This window comes from Caretta caretta, chromosome 3 (genome assembly GCF_965140235.1).
Source record: "Caretta caretta isolate rCarCar2 chromosome 3, rCarCar1.hap1, whole genome shotgun sequence".
Taxonomy (NCBI): domain Eukaryota; kingdom Metazoa; phylum Chordata; order Testudines; family Cheloniidae; genus Caretta; species Caretta caretta.
Window position 1 is genome coordinate 112,084,042 of NC_134208.1, and position 23,876 is coordinate 112,107,917.

The 23,876-nt window shown below is 39.4% G+C and overlaps 1 protein-coding gene across 3 annotated transcripts in view; it reads left to right on the forward strand.

The window, feature by feature from the left end:
• The window catches only part of ADGB (androglobin), a 226,004-nt gene that overhangs the window by 59,982 nt on the left and 142,146 nt on the right, over positions 1 to 23,876 (forward strand). For all 3 annotated transcript variants that reach the window (XM_048844305.2, XM_048844306.2, XM_048844307.2), the window contains 6 exons: positions 5,287 to 5,373; positions 7,176 to 7,369; positions 10,411 to 10,539; positions 17,383 to 17,477; positions 20,153 to 20,327; positions 22,058 to 22,148. In XM_048844305.2, coding sequence (XP_048700262.2) covers positions 5,287 to 5,373; positions 7,176 to 7,369; positions 10,411 to 10,539; positions 17,383 to 17,477; positions 20,153 to 20,327; positions 22,058 to 22,148 — 771 coding nt within the window. The remainder of the gene's footprint in view (positions 1 to 5,286; positions 5,374 to 7,175; positions 7,370 to 10,410; positions 10,540 to 17,382; positions 17,478 to 20,152; positions 20,328 to 22,057; positions 22,149 to 23,876) is intronic.

Genomic DNA, 23,876 nt, shown 5'->3' on the forward strand with positions numbered 1-23,876 from the left:
GCCCCATGGATACTTTGGGTGGGGCGGGGCTGGAGGCAGTGGCTAGCAGAGTTAACCCTGAGGATGAAGTGGTGGACAAGGAAGTGGAATTGGAAGAGGATGGGGAACAGGCAACAGGGTCGTCTAGTGGCGTGGTGAGCCAGGACCCGTTTTTAATTCTGGAGTGGTCAACCCTGAGGATGAAGTGGTGGACAAGGAACTGGAATTGGAAGAGGATGGGGAACAGGCGACAGGGTCATCTAGTGGCATGGTGAGCCAGGACCCGTTTTTAATTCTGGAGTGGTCTAGCCAGTTCCAGCACTCTGGCTTTCGTGCGCCTGATACAGGAGAGGGGAGTCCCAGTAAGTACTCATTGGGCTTTGATACTGCAGGGAGAAATGAGGTAGAGCTATTTTTTTCCCAGGGTAGAAGAGGGATAGATATAACCAACAGTAGCACTATATGCATCTGCCTCTCATTCCCCTGTGTAGCTAGACGGAGCGGGGGCCATGTGGAAAAGTTGATGCACATCGGGATGTCCTGAGAATCCTCCATACTGATCTCTAGGAATCTTTTGTGGAGATATTCTGAAATCCTCTGCTGAAGATTCCTTGGGAGGGCTGCTTTGTTCCTTCCCCTGCAGAAGGAAACTTTTCTGCGCCAATCAGCAATTACGCCTGCAGGCATCAGAGCAGGCGAGCAGCATATGGACCCAGTATGCAGCCGCACGCATGCAGGAACTGCACCCTTGCATCTTTGGTTACCCTCGGGAGTGAGATATCAGCTTCTATCACCCCCATCTATGGAAAACGGTGCCAGTATTCAGAATAGTGTCCTTAGAAGCTTGTAATGATCCCCCTCTGAGGCTTCCCCTACCTTTGTCCCATCTTACTCCCTCTCCATTGTGCCCAACTCGTCATGGTTAGGGTTCTTTCCATGCTGTGTGCTTGTCAAGGGAAAGTGAGAAGGTGGTGTATGTAACTTGTATGAATCAAAGCTGTGAGTGCTGCTGTGACCATGGGAATATTTTCCTCATTGAGGTTTAGCCTCCCAAAATGGCAGCACTAGTGACCCTTTAATCTGGCAAAGGCACATTCAATAGTCATTCTGCACTTGCTGTGCCTATTGTTGAAGTGCTTCTTGCTGTTGTCAAGGTTTCTGGTGTAAGGCTTTATGAGCCACGGGAGCAAGGGGTAGGCTGGGTCTCCAAGGATCACAACTGGCATTTTCACATCCTCAATTACAATCTTCTGGTCTGGAAAGAAAGTCCCTGCTTGCAGCTTTCTTTACAGGTCACTATTCCTGAAGATCTGTGTGTGATGCAACTTCTAGCTTATCTAAAGTGATCACTCTCCTTACAATGTGTATGATAATCAAGGTGGGCCATTTCCAGCACAAATCCAGGGTTTAACAAGAACGTCTGAGGAACAGTGCGGGGGGTAGGAAAAAACAAGGGGAAATAGGTTACCTTGCATAATGACTTAGCCACTCCCAGTCTCTATTCAAGCCTAAGTTAATTACTATTAACTTAAGCTATTACCAACAGGAGAGTGGGTTTGTGGGGGGGAGAAAACCTGGATTTGTGCTGGAAATGGCCCAACTTGATTATCATACCAATATTACCTACTAGATTGGTATGTACACTGCCCTTCCTCCTTATATCCATTCTCCTACCCTATCCTTTCTTTCTTCGTTTTTTTCCCTCTCAAAGAGGATAACTGGCGTGCAGATTACCTTGACATCTCCCAACCATCTCCCCCGAATTCCTAGCTTAAAGCTCTCTTGATCAGTTCTGCCATCCTCCATCCTAGAAGTCTATTTCCTTCTCTACTGAGGTGAATTCCATCCCGAGAGAACAGTCCTCTGTCCATGAATGCTTCCCAATGGCTATACATCCCAAAGCCCTCCTTGTAGCACCACTGCCTGAGCCATCTGTTGAGCATCATAATCTTGTCACACCTTTGTTGCCCTTCTCTAGGAACAGGCAGAATCCCACTGAAGATCACCTGAGCCTCGATTTTCTTTAGCATCTTCCCCAGCCTGGCATAGTCTCCCTTGATACGTTCCAGTGAGAATCTAGCCATATCATTTGTTCCCACATGAAGGATAATCAGTGGATTTTTCCCACTCCCATTAGGATCCTCTTCAGCCTCAGGTCCACATCCCGTATCCTAGCACCCGGCAGACAGCACACCCTTTTGTTCTCTGGATCAGCTCTTGTTACAGGCCTGTCTATTCTTCTCAGTAATGAGTCCCCAATCACGTAGACCTGCCTTTTCCTGGTGATGGGCAATTCTCCAGTCTATCCTCTGTTCCATCTGGCCACAAGTCCTCTCGATTCCTATTGTCCCTTGCAATCCTCTGCAACCCATCCCGTATCCTCCTGGGGCTCATATTTGGTGGTGTTATCTCCATTGACTTTTGCCCTCTTCCAATAGGACTGTCTGCTCTTCTCTTTTTCCTTGCCCTTTCACCTTCAGTGACTACCTGCTGTGTCCCTTCTTCATTTTCCAACTCCGCAAACCTGTTCCTCAGCTCTATTTCTCCTTCACTGCCCCGTCTTTTCGTCTGCCTGGTTCTCTTAGTCACATGGTTCTACTGTCCACTTTCCTCACCCAGCAGTATTCCCTCAGAGTTCTTCGGTCCTGCTTCCATCTGTAAGTCTGAGCTTTTCCCTTCAGCCTCCTCATGTCTTTGCTCCATCATCCGCTCAACCCCCTTCTAAACTCAACCAGAGTCTCCACCTGCATCTCCAAACCTACAATCTTCTCTTCCATCAACTCTATCAGGTGGCACGTCATACAGATGAAATTCATTTCAGCTACCCCCTGCAGGATCATATACATGCCACAGCTTCTATATCCAGTCATCTTCATTGTGTCTTCCGCTACTTGGGTCACTACCACTGCTGCCTCTGTGTCTGTCATAGCTTTCTCACCTAAGTCCTGTTAGTCTGGGAAACACAAACCAAACCACACCAAAACACCCACCCACTGCAAAACAAACCCCCAACGACTACGAAAACAGTGCCAGAACACCACACACTCACTTCACTAGCCTGTCTGTTCCTTTGCCTGGCTCTTAGTCTTCCCCCTCCCAACTCTCCTTTCAAACTCCCACTCAAACTCCCCTGTTTACAGCTGTTTGCTGGCTCCTGTGCCGCTGCAGCTGTTTGTGACAAGACAGACTCAGGATCCAGGCTTTTAGACAGAGATGGCGGACACACAATTTACAAAAAGAAAAGGAGTACTAGTGGCACCTTAGAGATGGGTTGCAGAGGATAGTGGTCTCTAAGGTGCCACTAGTACTCCTTTTCTTTTTGCAAATACAGACTAACACGGCTGTTACTCTGACACAATTTACAGGGGCTGTTGAAAAGCAGTGCAAAACATAGCAGGAAGCCCATGGAGTGATGGGACGAAGAAAACTGTGGGGTGATGGAATGCTGACCCTACCCCCAAGATGCACTGCAACCCTTTCCCAGACCACCCAGTGGCAGATGATGGCAAGTTGAACAATGGGATAGTTACACCCAGGGGCACTGCTCTGTTTGTTGATGCAAGAGCACCAGCTGTGGACACGCTACGCCATCACAAGGAGCATTGTGTAGACGTGCACCAACGGTTTAATTACAGTGGTGGATGATTGCCAACATAACCTAAGTCAACTTAGCTTTGTAGGGTAGACATAGCCTTAGTCTATTGCTAAAACAGAGAAGAAAAAAATAGAATCAAGGATGGGTTTTCATTTGTAACAATATAAACAAACATATATGTTCACTTTTTTAAAAGGGAGGTTATATTTAGCAATAAGTTGTAAATTTTAAAATTCTGCTCTGAGAATGAGTAGTGTATTTTATTAGGTCAAGATTTTCTTGAGAGTGACCTTTTAAAAAAAGATTAGGACTTTTGATTAGGAAAAGGAAAGAAAAATAGTGGAGCTGGAGAGTGGATTCTGAAGAGGCCAAGTTTAAACTGCAGTATTTATTTCTGTTGCAGTCTAGTGGATATATTTTTTGACAGAGAGGGTCACATCCTGCATATTTCAAACATAAGGTTTGCCAGTCACTTAAGTTATCAGTTCAGAAAGATTTTCATAGTTCATGAATGATATACTGGACATTCTTTGACTCCTTGCTGGGCCTTTCCATTTAGTGTTCAACTTTTGAAATAATTACCGGTATGCATTCTTATAAAAGACAAAATTAAGGAATCCGACGATATCAAATCTTTACAAAAATAAACATAATAGAGACAACTAAGTATAAAAACATGTAGAAGATATGTTTGCTAGTATTTATCAAAAAGTGTAATTTAGAGGTACTTGGAATAAAAAATAAAACCTACAAAGATGCAGTATAGAAAAATAGAGCATCACAAAATATTGATAATTAGAGTTTAGTCATGATTTTTTCACATATTAAGCAGCGTGGTGTAGCACTGCCCAGGATCAACCTGGGAAGCAGACTGTGGCTCAGACACAGCTTGCCTCTCAAGTCCCCTCCTGTTCCAGGGTGGTAGTGGGGTTGGGGAGAGGGGATGTACCCTGCGCCAGAATCTGGCTCTCTGCGAGCAATTGTGTCTCCAGAATTTCAACAGTTGAATCATGTTCTTTGCCTACACCTAAGTGAGTTCTGTTTTCTAGTATACTGCAACATTTGTTATGAGAGTTAAAAAAACAAACGAACAAAAAAAAGTCTAGGCTAAAATTTTCAAAAGCTGATTAGTGACTTAGAAGCCTAAGTTCCATTTTCAAAAGAGATTTTATGCTTATGAGTAACAGGTACTTTTAAACATTTTACCTTTAGTTTAATTAAATATAAGTTTAGAGGACATAAGACTGAGGTCTGAGAACCCAGCAAAGAGACATATATGTGAAAGTTAATTTTGTGTGGCATTTATAAGTTGGTAGAGAGATCAGAAATTTTATTTATAACGAACTTCAGATAACCTTTTGGTTTCCAGTTTTCTTTCATTATCTAATTACTGTCATGTGACATTGCAAAAAGAAAGTGTTAATTGTAGTAGAAGATTTTCTCAAAAGAGTGTATTATACACTTTCAGTAAATTTAAAGGAGAATGAGCTGCAGCCAATGACGCTGAAAATGTTGAAATTTCAACTGGGAGATCTTTAGCAGCAATGGATTCAAGAACATCCATAACTGCTCTGTGTGTTGATAGCTTGTCTTACAGTAATTTGCTAATCTCTATATGCCTCATCTAACCTTATTGTTGACTATTGACTTTCATGGGAGTTGTATCAGGCTCTACTTAACTATAAATATTTTAATATTTGAATTTCTTGTAGTATACATGAAGTTGGAAAACGAGAGCTGGAGGAATTCACAATTCTCCATGCACTTACTGGATGGATACCAGAAGTTATTCCTCTCCAGTGAGTTCTTCTGTTAAACAATTAAATACTATTTTTCAGAGAGCCTAGATGAACTGAGATGTGGGCCTTAAAAATCAATCAAAATCAATTTATGAAAGGTCAGGTTTTTAACTCTAGTAAGTGGAGAGATGTGTGTTTAAAGACTTTGGAGGTTAGAAGCTTGCAGTCCCTGAAGAATTTTGCTAACTTTATGTCTGCAAACACTTCTGACACTTGTGAAGCTATTACCAAGGTTAGAGCTGTTGATGTTTCTTTTTTACATAGTTACACTTTTTAACTCATATTGAACCCAGCAACGAAAACAGTCCAATTTGCTAGGTATGTCTAGTTTTATTCTGATATACAACAGGCAAAGATTATTTTAATATATAGTAGCATCACTTTGTATAAGAATTTACTGTAGAAAACACAGGAAATCCTATGTGTAACTAGAAACAAAGAGGTTGAGCTCAATTGACTGCTCTTGTCATATTTCCAAGCTGATGCAACTTGTTTACTTTTATTCCAAGCCAAACGGTCATACTAAACTTCATTTAATAACACTCTTGCTCCCAGTCTCTCAGCCATCTCTCCCTGATAGCTCATATTCAAGTCCATTCTGAACAGCCAGTGCAACAGGGAGTTAGTCTGACATCCTCTTTTTTTTGAGTGGTTGATTGGAATATATGGTGTAGAAGGCTCCGTTTGTAAAAGAAATAGTACTTTTGAAACTTGTGGCCTTTTAGTGAATGTATTTTAAAAGAAATAGTTAAACATTAAATGGACTAATATTCCAATAGTAAATAGTTACATAATGGGCCAAAATTTCAGTCTGGCCTTATTTCGGGCTCCTACTTGTGCTTGCAATTTAGGTTACTTAGATGTCTAAGCCCCAAAATATGCCTGCAGATCAGGAATTTAGACATCCAAATGACCTAAATTACAGGGGCCATATTGCATCCGCAATTTACTACTGCTTCAATGAGAGTCAGTGTCTGCAAATCTGACCCTAAATATTATTTTTTGTTTTTTTGTTTCACAAATAGGAAAAGAGTGAGTACTACACTGTTGCTGAATGCAGTAACACAGAGCTGGCTACAGCTTGTTGCACAATCAACTGTTCAGAGACACGGTTTTAAGTTTTTCATGCAGTTACTGTCGGGGTCTGTTCAGGTCCGTCTCCCTCCCCCACCCTCGTTTTCCCTCCTCCCACCCCCAACACACACACCCCAGCTGATCAGATTTTACTTTATTTCTGGATGCAAGGATCCCCTGTGCGGAACCAGCACAACAGTAGCCATCATATCAAAGGACTGTTAGAAAGTCTTTGTTGGAATCCATGGGGAGAAGGTGTTGGAGCTGGTTATATTGAGGTGAATAGGAGAGTCTAGAAGGACCTTTGGAGGGGTGTTTCTTTTTACAAAATCAGGATTTAGTTATTAAGATGTTTACTCTATGTCTCAGTTTAAGATCCTACATTATCGTTCTAGTGTTGCAGAATGATCTACCAAAGATTTCCCCATTAGTTGTAAAGTATCAGGGGTCTTTCACAGCAGTGTCTCCTAACAAGCCTGAGCACAGGATGGCTCGCTATTTCTTGATGTGCTAGCTCCACTAACCAGTCTGTCTATAATGCCGAACACAAACCCTGTTCTTGCCAACTCTTGTTTTTCTAATGATTATACATGCAAACATATAAATAGAGCAGTGTGCTTGTTAGCTGAAATAATACAGTTACTTTTCCAAATTGTCAGATTCAGAGCAGAAAGCCTTATTCTGTAGCAAATATAAGTAATGTTGATGTATTGTATGTATTTTTTAAGGCCTGGATATTTGGATAAAGTTTGGATCTTTTTAAAAGACATAGTGCCAGAATTTAAGCTACCAAATGAGACAACTCCTGAACTGAAAAATCCTCCTTCAGATATGAAGGCTAAAGAGACGAAAGGGCCTGAGTCAAAAAATGAAATTCCAGTTGCCAGTAAGCAAGCGGAGAAGGCTGAGAAAATTGGCAGAGGTAGGAAACTCCAGACACAATAAAAATGTTTCAAATTGAAGATAGACAAAGTTGACATAATGCTCAGCATTCAAGCACATCCTACTTCATTACACTGTAAGCTACTCTATAGGCCCAGTCTTGCTCCCATTGAAGTCACTGGACCAAATTCTGCTGTTGGTGACACCAGTATAAATCCAGAGTAAGTCTAGCTTTAACTGTTGACCATAGTGGTAGCAGGGTTTGGGGCTAATTTTTTGAAGTACCTTCTCCCTTTAATTCATTTGTGGGAGAACACTATGTTCCACTGTTTTGCACATCAACATTTCCATAGAAACGTATTCCTTGTAGAAAGAAACAAGTATATAGGTTACAATTTGCCCTAAGGTGATTGACCAAGCATAATTCTGACCAAAAAGAGCTTGTCATTAGTATCTATTTCATAATGGATGTTACAAGGTGGTGATTACTTGTAAGGAGCTCAGAAAACTAAAATTAACACAAACATGCAATTTCAAAAGTGTTTTTGTTTATTTTTTAAAGTAGGAAAGGAAGATAGCGGTGTTTTTGTGTATATCTTTGTGAACATGTGAGTGTATATAAATAACTGTTCAGACAGGTTTAAATCAAAATGCAACTAACTTTTCTATTCATTGTATTGAGGGCGAGTTAATATATTTAACATTTCTGGAATTCAATTTTCCTTAAAATCCCATTTGAATTTAAATAATAAACCTGGAACGTTACTTATCTAATGCACTTATTCCACAATGTCATTCTGCAATGTTTAGCTCTCATGCTTATTTCTGTTAGCTTCAGTTTTTACAATACAACATATGTGTAGTTCTGCAACAACTCTGTATAAGAAAGCACAAGCTATAGACTGAATCCTGTGTTCACTGCCTACCCTAACTTAAACTTAAAGATACTGGTGAGATCCTGAGTTAGCCCCTCTCTGGTCCCTGTGAACTGAGGAAAAGAGCCAGAATGATGTAAAGCCAAGGAACTTGAAAAGCCCTGGATCTAGCTGGAGGAGAATTCCAATTGTGCAGGAACTGTGGAAAATAGCCTCAGGTGGCTTCTGAGGATCCTCTCTCCAGCCTTGACATAGGAAGCTTCACAGTTGTTCCAGAGGCAGGATTGAGGGCATAGGGTTGCAGAGATCCTGAGCAGCACTGTCAGCTGTAGGGCAGCCCAGGGAGGCTGCTGTAACATAGCCCCTATCTAAATTACAACAGGGACCACTCCAGCCCTTGAAACAGCTGATAATCAGGAGGACACAGCACGGGCTTCAAGACATTTCAGTCCTTCCACCCCTCAGCTGTGAGTTCTGTACTGCGCCTCTTAGAGGTTCAACAGAGATTCTCACCCTTTAAATATATTACTTATTTTTTAAATGATTTGCTTTTGAAAATTCAAAGTGCAAAGTTTCTGAAGTCTCAGATTTGTATCAGTGATGGAAATAGGGTATTAACCTATGAGACTAACTCTTCTTTATTGATATTATTATTATAGATGGGGTAGATAGGATCATCTGTAATTAAGGTTGTTTTATAACTCCCATTATAACCACCATGTTTCCAGTTGTTTATATTTTTGGCAAACTTTAACCATTTGGATGAAATTTTCCTGCTGGGTTTGTGCCTCATGCTGAACTGTTTTGGAAAATTCGGGCCAAAACAGTTGAATCACTCAGGTTTGGCCCAGTTGCTCTTCCGTGATGACAGAGGAGTAGCTGGGCCAATTCTGCACTTATATGCAGCAGTCCAGAAATCTATCACCCTAAGTAGCTGCCTAGCTGGACTGTAGCTAGAGTGACTTCTGATCACCCTGCTTGATCCAGGTAGTGTGGGGAATGAAGCTGCCTGAGTCAATTGCAGAGAAGTCAAGAGCCAGACCTGTGGGAAGGGAGCAGATGAAGTTGATTGGGATAAGGAGTCTGTGGCGACTTGGGGGAGGAGAGGACTGGAGTCTAGACAAGGAGACTGGGAGTGGAAGCAGGGTCCAGAATTGGGTGGAGACTCAGAGGCAGTAGTCAGTGGAAACGGATCTGATGAGGACCCAGGGTGGGGATGGAAAACTGGGACTGACTGGGCAAAGAGAGTGACCAAGGAGCTGAGAGGAATGGAGGTGGGGAGAGCCCGAGATCGGATGAGGAATCTGGCAAGTAAGATTGGAACTGGGAGCCTGTAGGGATAGGGATCAATGATATGGGGGTGGAGCGACCAGAGACCACAGTTGAGGAAAGAGAGAGATTTAAGATCTGGGATGTGGTTAACTGGGGGGCAAGAAGACTGGGAATGGGATTAAAAGCCTGAGAAGTGGAGACTTGAACTGGCTAGGTAAGGCGAATGTGCCCACGAAAGCATACTCTTTACAGAATCTGGAATAGATTCAAGGATCCTGAGTCTCACTATTCCTCTGGTGTCAGCAAACCCTCTGGTAAAGTGTCCCATCTTCCTCGAGTGCTGGTCCACACAGAGTATGACAACCTCCTATTTCTATCTGTTACTCTGTTAGTTCAAGTGGCACAGGTCTGTGTGGTGGATTTAAATGCTCCATCCTTGCTGATGACCCATGATGTGGTCCCTCATGATGGAATATCTGTTTGGTTTTTAAAAAACCCAGGAAATTACACTCTCACACGCATGCACGTGTAGACACACACACCTACCTATATCTCACACGCGTGCACGTGCACACACACACAGACACATACCTGTCTATGTCAAGGAAAGAAAGTCAAGCACTCAAAAGTTAAATGCCAGAATTAAGGTTGCCCATTTTCCCTCATCAGTTCCATTAATGTAAAAACTACAGTGCCTTGTTTACACTAGGATTTTTACATTGAGGTTTCTGTCTTGATGTAAAAACACACCTTTTTCGACAATGAAGACATAGCCTTTGTCTTTACTGTGCTTTCTCAATCTATTCTACTTAGCAAGAATTTTACTCTTTTTCTTTTAAAAAGCTTACCTGAAATACTGATAAGACAATGAGGTTTCATGATTTAAAGGCATTACAAGGAAAAGAAAATATATACTTTTTATTCTGTTTGGTAGATAAGCTGGAACAAAGAGAAATTGGAAAGAAGAAAAGTAGAGATGGTGAAAAAGAAAAAAACAAGTCAGCACCTCATTCTGCACGAATTACTACAGACATTCAGAGTTCCCTTCAGTCCTTTATTGAGAGTAAGTTATAAATGCTCGTAGAATTTAATCAGTTGGGGTGGTGGTGGTGGTTGTTGTTGGTTTTTTTTACAACTATGAAGGTATTGTGTGTAGTTGTTTGTCATCAACAACCAGCAGGAAGCTTGTTAGTTTGACATCTGATTTATGTTCACTGTTAGTGGAGTAAAATAATTACAAACTTTAAAATTTATTTGAAAAAATAGCTCTTCTTGTACATCAGTTTAATAGTTGTGGAAGTGTGACAGACTCACTTCTGGGCCAGCAAAAGGCAAGAGGGATCAGCATTAAAGCACATTATGGAAAGAGAAAAACAAATGCCTTAATAGTGTGATGGTATGTTTAAATATGGAAAGGAGGGAAGAAACAGGTCTCAGTGAACTGGAACATATTGGAGGTTTTATTAGATCAATAAAAGGACAGGCAAAATCACCAAATAGTGGTCAAGAGGCAACGTTCCTAGAAGGTTTTTGTCTTTGCTGCTATTACATTAAAGGAGAAGAGACAGGTGGTGGTGTGAAGATGAAGATGAAGAAGAGACAGATGGGTGCGAAGAAGAAATGGAGGAGGAAACCGATTCAGGTTCCGTGTCTGGTGGAATCAAAGTACCTTTTGGTCTCAGGCCTACTTCAGAGACCAGATGAAATGCAATCATAATACACGTGAGAGACTTTTGTTCCATGAGAGTAAATAAAGGGCTGTTATTACTGTTAGGATATAGATATTCAGGCCTGTCAGTAAAGGCCTATACTCCAAGAATTTAGGTGTATTCTTATCGCTTGGCTAGTTATAGAGGTATAAAAGAAAGAATCAAAATCACTGTCTGCTGGTGTAAGGTCCTTCTCTTACTGTGACAGTCTGAGGCCCTGTTCTTAGGCTAAGGCCTTTGGCTAAGCAACAGAGGCAGCCATAAGCTGGGAAGTGACCAGTCACCTCCTCACATTCCAAACTAGTCACATTGAAATAAGGTGCTATTGGGCTGTTTGGAATACAGTCCTGTCCTGATAATGCCTATCACCTCCAGAGAAAGGGAAGTGCCTAGAAGATGTAAAAGGAAACTTAGTTTGATAGCATCCTGTCTGGCAAGAACTCACTTATCAATAGCTTGGATGTGAAATCCTCACTTCTGTATTGTTTTGTCATTATAGTTTCCACTTTGCTATTGTTTGTCTGTATAATCTCTGTCTGGTTCTGTGATTGTTCCTGTCTGCTGTATAATTAATTTTGCTGGGTGTAAACTAATGAAGGTGGTGAGATATAATTGGTTACATAACCATGTTACAATATGTTAGGGTTGGTTAGTTAAATTTCAGGAAAATGATTGGTTAAGGTATAGCTAAGCAGAACTCAAGTTTTACTATATAGTCTGCAGTCAATCAGGAAGTGTGTGTGTGTGTGGGGGAAATGGGAACAGGGAATGGGGGTAGAGCTATTATATCTTGAATTTTCAGATATCAAAAACCTGAGATTTTTTAACAATGAGAAGTAGCACAAGAGACATATAAAGAGCTGCAAGAATGAAGAGCTAGGAAAGCTAGCTCAGGGCAAAAATTAAAACATGTTGTGGAGGCATTAGCAAGGTGAAAAGAACCGGAGCTGAGCCTGAAAGTTCCACTCCGGAATACATGTTCAGATATGTAGTAAATGGGTGATAAGAACCTGGATAGACTAGAAATAAAAAGCAACTAAACCTGAAACTTGTAAAGAAGGAGTCTGTAAGATTTTTTTTGGGGGGGGTGGGGGGAGAGGGGGGATATAAGATTGGTTGGCTGTGAAGAAAATGAGAGTATTAAATTTTAATGTTTTTGACAAAGTCTTGAATTCAGTTCTCCTGTCTTCCATAATTTTACTTCCCATATATGTATATAGAAGACTGACACAATCTTCACAAATGTTGAAAAGCTGGGACATCTATCCTCCCTTTTAATTCTATCAGCTATGGCTGTGATTACAGAAGAATTTGGAACTTTCATGCTGCTTAATGCTCTGGTAGATCGTACTTCGTTCCTAATGAGGTTGAAATAGTGTGCTGAACACCATATAGTACTCTCTGTGTTTCTTTTCACACATAGTATCAATAGCATTAAGGACATTTTTCTTATGTGAATGCTTTTAGTCATTATCGAAACAGTGCTTGTTTGACCAACCATCCTGTATGAATTTCAGTATTGATTATTCTCGGTCTTCTTTTTTCTTCACTTGCCACATGTAGTATTGGCCCTCACATTTAAAGTTATCTGAAAGAGTATACCCAGGGCAAAGTGCTTCACTCACTTTTTTTTTAATTGCTGAGTTTGTGCTGCATGGAAAACCATGTTAGCATAAAAGAGGTTGCAACTCTCCTAATAAATTCAAGTGTTTGCCTTTTAGTTTAGAGGCATAATCATCAATTGATCTTTGCTATGTTCTGGGTGTCAAAGATGAACAGAGACTGCTCCTGAATGACATCAGTATGAAAGCAAAGGCTTAGGAAAATACTAGGTATGAAATGGAATGAACTTAAAACAAATGCTGAGGTTCATCAGAGAGCTGAAAACCCTTCATCTCCAAAGTTATCAAAAAAGAAGATGGAAATGCCTAGGTTGGGTGTTAAGAATGAATCCAGGATTCAGATTCAGAACCATGAGGCTCGTGGTGATTGCAGAAGGTTTCTGAATTACTGCTGGAAAACTTGGAATGGAACCTAAAAGATCATTGTGCAGCCATGGCATTATCTCACCTGGAGCAGCACGAAATTGCTCTTTCATTTCAGCAAAATTTTCCTCAGCTGCACATTTGAGCTTGAGGACTCCAAAGGTACTGATCTCCTGTACTTTTCAGATGAGCATGAATCCTTCCTACATTGCTGTCAAATAACTCTTGATAAAGTTTACATTTTACTTTTTAGAATTACAAAAGAATTTCTGTCTTCATTACATGAGTCCATTCAGTCATTTGGTCTTTACTACTTATTTTAAGTTTAGCCTTGTTGGTTCAGATACATTAATGTACGGATGTTTGGTAAATGCTAATCACTTGTTTATTATTGATCAGCAATTTTCATAATTACTGCTTAGAATGAGAAAGGACCCCTTGGTCAAACCAGTGCTGGGAAGACAAAATATTGAAAAGTAAGATTAATGGTCAGCTTTATATATGACAGTTATCAGAGGCCCTTCCCACCTTTCAGAAATGTCTTAGATTCTAGCAAACCAGGGCCCCAACAGTTCATAGATCTCCTCATTCTCCTTACTATCCAGTGACAATGATTTCACCCACTAGCTATGTCCTTTGCTCTAGTCACCGTTGATCAAGCACAGCTCCACTAGGCTTCTAGACAATTCCTTATCTTTGTTGATGTTTCTGAATAGCCTTAATAGTCCCAGAGAGGAAGTATGTTCCAGTAGTTAGGGTACTAGCATGGGACTTGGGAGACTTTGCTCTGCCACAGACTTCCTGACTGATCTTGGGCAAGTCAGTCTCTCTGTGCCTCAGTTTCTCATCTGTAAAATAGGGATAGTAGTATTTCTCTGTCACAGGTGTATTGAGAGAAATAATACAGTAAAAGATTGAGGTACACAGATACTTTGATAATGGGGGAAGTGTAAGTACCTTAGATAGTTAATAGGTATAAAAAGAGCCTTGATATTCTTACAGTTTGCCTTTTATCTGTGGAGAATAGTTAAAGTTTTCACTCACAGGTTGAAATTAGAGCCTAATACTTTTAGTATTAAAAAGTCTTATCTGTGTATGTTGTGTTCATGTGAATATTTCAGAATGACCGAGAAGAAAATCCTGATAAATCCTGAAAATAAAAACCCTTTGGCCCTTCTTTTTAATATACAAATTTTCCCTGAGTTAATTGTAAATGCTTTTTTGCTCTCATGGGGAAAAAAATGAGCTTGCTCAAAATGTAGAGTTCCCCGAATGAATTTACAAAACAGCAAGATCTAAAATTGTGCAACTGCTGATATCTCAAATCTTTAGCAGCTGCCTGAATAGTTTGTAAATCTTCAGTGACAGATCTAAATGATAGGCATTGCTGGGGCTAAACATTTTAGTAATGCTGTAGGTTGTAACACTTTTCGCCTAATAATTCACATTTAGCAATGTTATCAATTTTAACCAAATTCACAGACATCGATTTCATGCTACTTTACAGAAGAATAAATTTCCCCCTTAGTTTTTGTACAGTGAGAAAAAATAAAATATTGTTTCATTTTTAAAAGCAGTCAGTATATTTTTTAATATTCTATTAATGTTAAAATGGATATGATAAAGCAATCTGTTAATGATTTACATGCTCCAATAATTTGTTCAGTGCCCTGTATACATGTTGTTTCACAGTCCATCTGGACTTGGTTTTGCAGCTTTGGGCTCCACCTGGTATTTGATGAAGTACTGATTATTTGAGTAAAATGTTTTCTCACATGAGCTGAAATTGGTCTGGCTTGTGGCATTTACTGTTCTGTAATGTTGAATATTGGAGCTGCTAGTGTTGCTTTTGTAATAGGTCCAATATGTCTGCAGGGGACTGAGATCAAGCCCAAATGCATTATTGCTTTTAAACAAATGAAACCCATAGCTAACACAACAGCTGTGGCTAACATGGGAGTCACAAGCGTGTGGAGAGAGATATTAAGGACCAACTGGAGCATTCACCAACCACTGAAATTTTACAGAGATGTTGAATTTAAAGGGATTTCAGAAGGGACATTCAAGAATTGGAGGTTTTCTACGGTATTGAAGAAAAGTATTGAAAGCTTTGCATACCTTCCAGAAAGAAAGATTTTAAAAGCACATAGAAGGCTACACTTCCTGTCAACTTACATAGCTGGAAACTCACTAGAACTAGAAGAGTAATGGATCCCTGTTTCTATCTTGCAAACCGATATATCACTTGTGACATACCAGGGTACAATCCAGACCAATGAATAGCTGTCACCCATGCCCTGTAACTTGGGGTGCCCTTTACAATGCCTTGCTGCTGTAGCCTCCAACCTGGACTGCTCACAAACAGCCTCCAACATGTTCCCAACCATGTCTCTGTATGTGCTACAGCCAGACAGCCACACCATGGCTCTTAACAGCCATAATGATTACCACAGAATGACCCCAACACACTCCCAGTCCCAGATTTCTCCCCAGAAACATATGTCCTGTACTGCTCATCCCTCGCCTAGACAGTACAAATTTATTGAGTCCATTTTCCTTTAAGGGAATAATATGCACTCAACTTGTTATCACAGATGGGGTTACCCAGACACTTCAGTTTTGAACACACTGAATTAGATAAAACAGTAAAGCAATTTTATTAGCTACAAAGAGATTTTAGGTAAGTACAAGTAATGAAGCATAAAAATCAGAAGTGGTTACAAGAAAAATAAAGATAACTCTTATTGGTGCCTAACTTAAACTATATTATATTCAAAGCAAAGTTTTCTCACCACATGTCCGAAGGCTGCTTTCTTTGTCTCTTCATGCGCAGTGAATGTGATGGGCGGGGGTGTTGACCCCTGCTTTTTATAGTTCTGTCCCCCCCTTTGAGAAGCATTTCTAGCTGGGAGCAAGGTGACAAGCAGCCTTTGTGGAAGGAAACTCCATGCTGTTTCTTTGCTAAATTGTAGATTTATACCCCTATCCCCTTTCCTGACAAAGAATGACCACTTAGCAGGAAATGGTCCATCAGCCTTGTTTACACCTGGCTGAGTTGTCAGCTTGTCTTTTTGTCTCCGAAGAACTGGTTTGGCCACTCCCCAGACTTATCTGGAAAACATACTTTTAGTCATGATTTCAGCTTATGTTTATAGCTTCACATATAATACTGCTACATGCATTTTGTCATGATATTATTGATCAGCAAATTGTACAAAAATAATTGCAATAGTGTGTGGGGTGTGAACACGGGTATATTCTATTACATCACTACATGAGCAAAAAATACCCATGGAAGACAGGGATCAAGCCATGGCCAATGAGTTGAAACACGCAGCACACACTCCCACAGACTGGGAAAGTGAAATAGGAAGAAACAGCTCCTGTTGATTTTGGACCATTTATATAGTCCAGATTACATTTCTAAGGCCTGGTCTACACCTCATAGTTAAGTTGATGTAAGGCACTAAAGATACTAAAATATCGCTCCTGCTGATGTAACTTGCCCCCTACACCGACTTAACTTTACCTACACGAAAGGGAAGGATTCAATGTTGATATAGTTAAGATGACACAGTGTCAGTGTGAACACTGCATTGCTTACATTGACTGTTGCTACCTTTCAGAAGCTGTCCCACAAAGCCCTACACTGACAGTTAAATCAGTGCAAGCTCTCCTGGTGAGGACGTACATTATGCTCTTCGTGTCAGCAGTGTGGACATTCAAAAGTGATTTTAATTTCTGCAGTGGCTGTACATTAACATAACTTAGGTTAACAAAATTTTGTAGTGGACACATACCTTCTCTTATCTGTCTAGGCATTTATATAGTGTGTTGTGGCATCTCAGTACCAATATTTTTAACATTTGGGGGGAAAACATAAAAGGAGTATCTCCTGTGTACCAATCACTAAAGTTACTTTCTGACCAACAGCCTGTCTGCTGTCTATTTTGTGTAATGCAAGCAAAATATTTAAAAGGTATTAACACACTAAATTGCATTGGACCAAAACAATGGGGCTTTTCCAGAAATGGTTCCTTTTCAATGGAGAGTCTATCAAGCACTTCTTCTCACTTAAATATTCTAATCATACTCTAATTATAGAACACGGTGTTCCACAGGGAATTAGAACCATTTGGTGTTATGTACTTCATAATTTGTTTTGTTTTTGTCTTGTTCTAAGCCATATTAATACAGTGTTCTCTCTTCTAGGCTCTCCAGTGCCGACAGTGCCACAAATGGTGGTGTGTGCTAGCTATGTACCTCTCCATTTGTCTGAAGAGAAGATCTTTGTTTTGGGGCAAATGGTAAGGCTTTGTTCTCTTAGGAAAAACAAATAATTATTTCACAATTAAGATATTTATTTTGTCACAAGTTCATTTTAAAAAAAACATTCCCCAGGAAATGACTGTTCAGTTCAATTTATATTTCAATGCTGAATACATTTCTTTTAATCTTTAAATCTCTATTTCTCTCCACAGCTCTAGCAATCAGTTTTACCACATTTTTCACTTCTGATTCTTGAGTTCTTGTGTTAGTCAGTATACTTTGGGGCTATACTAATATATAGTTATAATATATATATAATATATATATATATATATATATATATATATATAATATATAATATATAGTCAGTATACTAATGAGGGCTAGACTAAATCTTGTTAGATTAAAAAAAGGCAAGATGGGATATTAATGAAAAAAATAAGCCTAATTACTGTAAGAGCTCCTTGAAAAATTGAATTCAGTTTTTTTAGTACAATTAACTCATAATTTCTAATAAACTAGTATAAAACAGAAAATAGCCAATCTGTGCCCATTTAAGCTGTGATTGTTGTTGTGACTGGTGAAAGTAAGTGGGTGGCAGATGTTACATTTCTTGTTTCTGCAGAAAAATAAAAATAAAGGGAGTTGTAACTTGTTAATATATTTACAATTAGTTCTCTCATCCAGCCCAAAAGCTATTTGTATGGTGGAGAGGGAAGGATTTCTTGAAACCTTAGCTTTAGATGTAAGGAATAAAAACAAATTTTCTTTTCAATTTGATTCTTATTACTAATAATTAGAGCACTTAAAGATTATTAGTCTTCACAGAATAAAGAAATGTCTGGCAGTGCTTTTATGAGACTGTTTTGAATTAACTGTGTTTAATATCAGTTGGACCCAGGATTGTGTTCTTTGTTTAAATAGTATTGTGTTACTAGAAAGACCACTGTAATTTAATCCTATATAATTTATGTGTTTAGCACAGTTTCTCTATACTACTGCTAATTTATAGTAATCAGAAAGCAGTTTGGAAGTTGTGGTTTAGTGGTTGCATTCTCTCCTGCCATATGGAGGGTCAAGTCTAATTCCTGGTTTTGGCCTCAATCCCTAATGAGGCAGAGATCACCACAAAAGAGGTGTGATACACAGGTGTGATAAGGCAGGTCTGAGATGTCATTTAGACATTTGTCAGAGATGGTCATTTAGTAGACTCATGAATGAATGGTAGTCTAGGGGGTGTAAATATAGAAATATACTATTTCTTCTGGACATCTTTTAGGCAAGCCTTGTTCAGACCATGTTTGGAAACCCAGAAATCCACCATTGAAAGTAATCATATTTTGTAAGATTAGTTTAATTACTTGGGTGAGATCCTGACCCCATTAAAGTCAATGGGAGTTTTGTCATTCAGTTCAGTTCATGATTTTTGCATTTTTCTCTTTTGGCCTACTTTATTGGTGTGTGCTCTCCCAATGCTTGTATAGCTGTGTTTTGGCTGTCTACAGAAAGAATGCAGAGTTATTCAAATAAAAGGGGGAAAAATCAATAGTTTGGTATCACTCTAGTATGTATCTTGGCAACAGTTATCTGCCAAGATCTACAGTAAAGTAGCTAAACTGGTTTGCTGAAGTGCAGAATCATTTCTAAACACCAGGTGGCTTTGCTTCTTACATGTTAAGTACTGTCTGTTTAAATGTGTGCTTCCCCAGCCACCACTCCTGCATGTTATATGTCCAGGAGAAAACATCACATCAAACTGATGAGGTTGCTTATGGATCTTTTTTTGCATTCTGGCTTGATTTCTCTTTATTTGCAGTCACACTGACAATCACAGTAATTGCTGCAGAACTAGTGGAGTTCCAGGGATGTTAGACAATGAGCGGGAGCAATGCGCGGGGGCGGGGAGGGGCTTTTTGTTGGAATGCAGAATAAAGATGAGTAATTGGTTTAGTTTGTTTAATGAACAACAGAAGATACATAGCTAAAAAAAAATAAAAAGAAAAACAAAGGAAGATGTCCAAATGTTAACACTAAACATTAAGTAGTGAAGGAATATACTTAAATATTAGAAGATAACTGTTTAAATGGGAAGAGCACCACTCAATGTCCGTATCTAAAATTACTCTTATGTCATGGTTATGCGGGCTAGCTGTAGTGTCTTTACATACAACCACATGTACTAAAATAGACAGCGAGATTAAAGGGCTAATTCTGATATAAAAATATTGCTGCAGAATAACTTTACATTATGGATGTTTTCATGAGCCACCTAAATAAGCCAGTTGCTTAGTAGAACTCTGCCACCTCGTAGGTGTCAGCACGAAGCTTTAGCGAACGCTTCAGAAAAACATTTTAAACAAAAAATCTTTAAAACAAAATGTTGCCAGCCTTCCTCCTTTTTTCATTCCACTGCTGTGACACAATATCATTCTGTGTTTATCTCCAGAGCTGAAAAATGCATGGTTGTGGCTGAAACAACTTTTGTATGATCAATCCTTTATATACGATAAAATGTATTTAAACCAAAAATGTGCCATTAAATTTTGACTCCTAATCAGTCATCTTTGCTAGACATGTTTGGAACAAGGAGCTGACTGAATATTTCATGTTAAAATCTAATATTTTGTCAAGATTCTGTATGCTTACTGCTTAGCTCTTTTAGTATAGGAAAGGAGAACTGCTGTCACTGAGTTTATCCTTCTGTATTTCGCAGGCTGATTCTTCTGAGAAGTTGAGGCAGTATGGACTTTCCCACATATATAGCCATCCTGTGCTGGTGACTAGGACTAGGTCCTGTCCTCTGATAGCTCCACCAAAGCCACCACCAATTCCTCGATGGAAACTGATCCGCCCGAAAAAAGAAACTATTGTGACAGATGAAGCTCAAGGTTTGTCTGCTCAGACTGTACAAAATATATTTAATTTACTATGAATCACAGTTAAAGTTCTTAGTGTTTCACTTTTGAACCAATGTAGTGGAAACTCTTGGCATATAATTTCAGTGGAGTTACATCACAGTTGAATTTCACTCCTTATTTTTGCACCCTTGTTTAAGGCTTTCCCCCCATTCATTCATAAATGAGTGTTTGGAGAGGCAGGATACATCATATCTGGAAAAAATCCCCAAACCTGAATTAAAGATTTGGAGAGAATCAGTGATGGACTTAACCACTTTTTAACTGAGAACACAGAAACTGGAAAGCTTTGAGAAATTATTTATTTATTATTATTAGAGCTATAGGGACATGATGTTGACAGCTAGCACAGCGCTTAAACACATGCTTTACTTTAAGCATATGGATAGTCCCACTGACTTTATTGGTCCTACTCACATACTTAAAGTTAAACTGTATATCTACACTACAGCTGGGCACAAGCCTCCCAACACCAGATAGCCAGACTTGCGCTAGCGAGGCTTGAACTAGTGTGCTAAAAATTGCAGTGTGGACGTTGATGGCTCTGTCATCAGCTCGGGCTCTCAGGTCCACCGGCCTCCTGTGTCTGAGCTCGGGTGGCTAGCCTGAATCTGTGCTGGAGCTGCAACATCCATACTGCTATTTTTAGCATGTTAGATTGAGCCCCGCTTGCACAAGTGTGTCTACCTTGGCTGGGAGGCTCAGAGCTGCAGTGTAGGCCTACCCTTGTTGGCTCAGGCTCAGAGTAATCAGTACGTTGCAGGATATAAGCTCTGTGTGTGCACAGTGCTTTACTTAAAGGCACCGTTGACCATTCCCTTCCATTCTTGCACTATCTGCAGGAATGGCAGAACAGGAAACTGAGGCCTACATTTCTAAAACATGCCATCTTTTGGGCTTACATTTCCTCAATAGCAACTTCATAATTATCTAAGAGGGTTTCATAGACTTGCTGCTAAAGTCTTTTTAGAGAGTTTTGCAGATCAGATATTAGCAATAAAAATTGCCTAACAGTATTTCACTAAGAATTCATGAAGTTGCCTTAAATAACTCATGAGACATTTAATAGACCATTTTTATTCAGTTATTCTAATTGTGTGCATGCACTCTTAAAACTGTGGCCTTAATAGTTTTTTCTCAAAATACTCTTCATTAGAAATATTATTAATTTTCACATTTAACAATAATGCAATGGTAAGTCTAATTAACATGCACGTGGATGGTATGAACTAAGACAGATTTTTTCAGTATCTTAGGCATTCTATTTATTTATTTGAAATGAATCAAATCCTTAATTCCTTACTTGGAAAACTTGTATTGACTTCAGCTGCAGTTTGCTTGAGGATGGGGTAATAACTGAACTAGGTGGTTGCTTGCAGGGAGCTATGGGGTAATTCAGCTGCAACTATGTTAATATGGGCTTAAAGGGTTCTCAAGGATAGTAATGACACTGCACAACCAAGCTGTAGAAGTGTCCATTTCATATTTCAAAAGTCCTGCTGAATTAAAATCTTTTGAAAGCTGTACTTTCAAAAATCACTTAATGGTTTAGTACATACAGCTATCCTTGTAATGTCAGATTTCACCTTGAATTGTACCAAAACTAGCCACAGTCTTAACCCTTTTTTGTGAATTTTTATTTTGAACAGTATCACTGGTTTTAGTGTTTTAAAACTCATAATAATCTTTTTTTATTTGTTCAGAACCTATAATAAAGAAACCTGAACAGTATATTGAGATTGCTAGCCCATTTCTGAATTATAGAGTCACTCCTATTGCAGTACCCACAAATATGTAAGTAAATTAAACTTCCTGTACAATAAGGGAATGCACTTATTTGTTCCGAAAGAGTGTTAACATTTCTGTTAAACATTCATCATGTAACCAATATAAACACAAAGTATTGTGTTTATCTATAATATGCAAACCAGTTGTTTACTTTCATTGCTCACTCAAGGGCCTGTACCTTTTATCTGAGATGTAATTGCATAAGAAATGATCCCTTTTTAAATTAAGAATGTCTAGGAGCAATTGAAATCCAGAATTTTCAATACACATGTTTTCCATTTACCTTTCCTACATTATTTTGACCTGTGTGCCAAACAGTTCTTTTCTTTTCCCTCAACCCCTACTAGACACACCATGGATTATTGGGTCCAAAAGTTGGAATTTTCTTTCTTCAAATGTTTATGGGCTTCATCAAAGGCCATTGAAATCAATAGAGTCTTTCTATTGAATTCATTAGGGCTTGGGTCAGGCCCCGTAAGTATTTTCTTATAATAGGTTTTGATTGTTTTTCTTTTCTACTTTTCTTATTGTATTGAAAGGTGGGATTTGCAATAGAGATGCTCAATGTTCCTCTTACGTTTAAGAAGTTATTAAATGTTAAGATAATCTTCCCCTCAATTATGAGTGATATGTGATTTTTTAACTGAATATGAAAATTGGCCTCAGGAACTAATTCACTTTAAATCACCTCCAAATGATAGAAGAAATGGATACTGCTCAGTCTGCTTCTTTGTTAAATTCCTCCTCTTCCTCCACTTAGCTAGAAGCTTCAGGAAGAATGTAGAGGGGTAATTATGCCTGTGTTCTTCCTGAAGTACAGTATAGGGTGCAGTTGCTGATGGTTATTTTAGTCACATGTAAAGGAAAAGGTGGGAAGCCAGTTTTCATTTTCAGCTTTATATTAGATTTGCCAGAAAGGCAATGCATCAAGGATTTTCAATCATAAGGGGTGATTATACTCTTAAAAAGAACCCATAACTCGATGATTTGTTGATTAAAGGACCACTTGCCTCAGAGATTTCACTCTGCCCTCAAGACATTTTGCCAGTTGTTTGAGTCATTGGGCCAAAGAATGGAACCTCTAAGATGTCCCTTTCACATTGACACAAGTCATGGAGCTCATGGAATCAGTTCTACATTCTAGATCTGTGACACCATTTTTCTCCTGAAAAAAGGTTTCAGACTTCTCAGAATGATTCTTCTACTCCAGAATATCTTCAGATAGCTTTCAGATTTTCTCTCAGTTCTATTGAGCCTCATGGCCTCTTGCACATATGTCATTCCTCTAGCCAGACTTCAAAAGAGACCATTGCAAAAGAGACTATTCATTGGCTTCATTTGGATAACATGGAGCAACAGGCCATTTGTTTCTCCTGAAGTTACGTTTTCACAAGTGCGGTAGATAATACCAGAACATGCTTGCAAAGGTGCCTCTTTCAACCAACTAGAATCATAGACTTTAAGGTCAGAAGGGACCATTATGATCGTCTAGTCTGACCTCCTGCACAATGCAGGCCACAAAATCTCACCCATCCACTCCTGTAACAAACCCCTAACCTATGTCTGAGCTACTGAAGTACTCACATCGTGGTTTAAAGACTTCAAGGTGCAGAGAATCTCCAGCAACTGACCTGTGCCCCATGCTGCAGAGGAAGGCAAAACCCCCCCGAGACTTCAGCCAATCTGCCCAGGAGGAAAATTCCTTCCCGACCCCAAATATGGCGATCAGCTAAA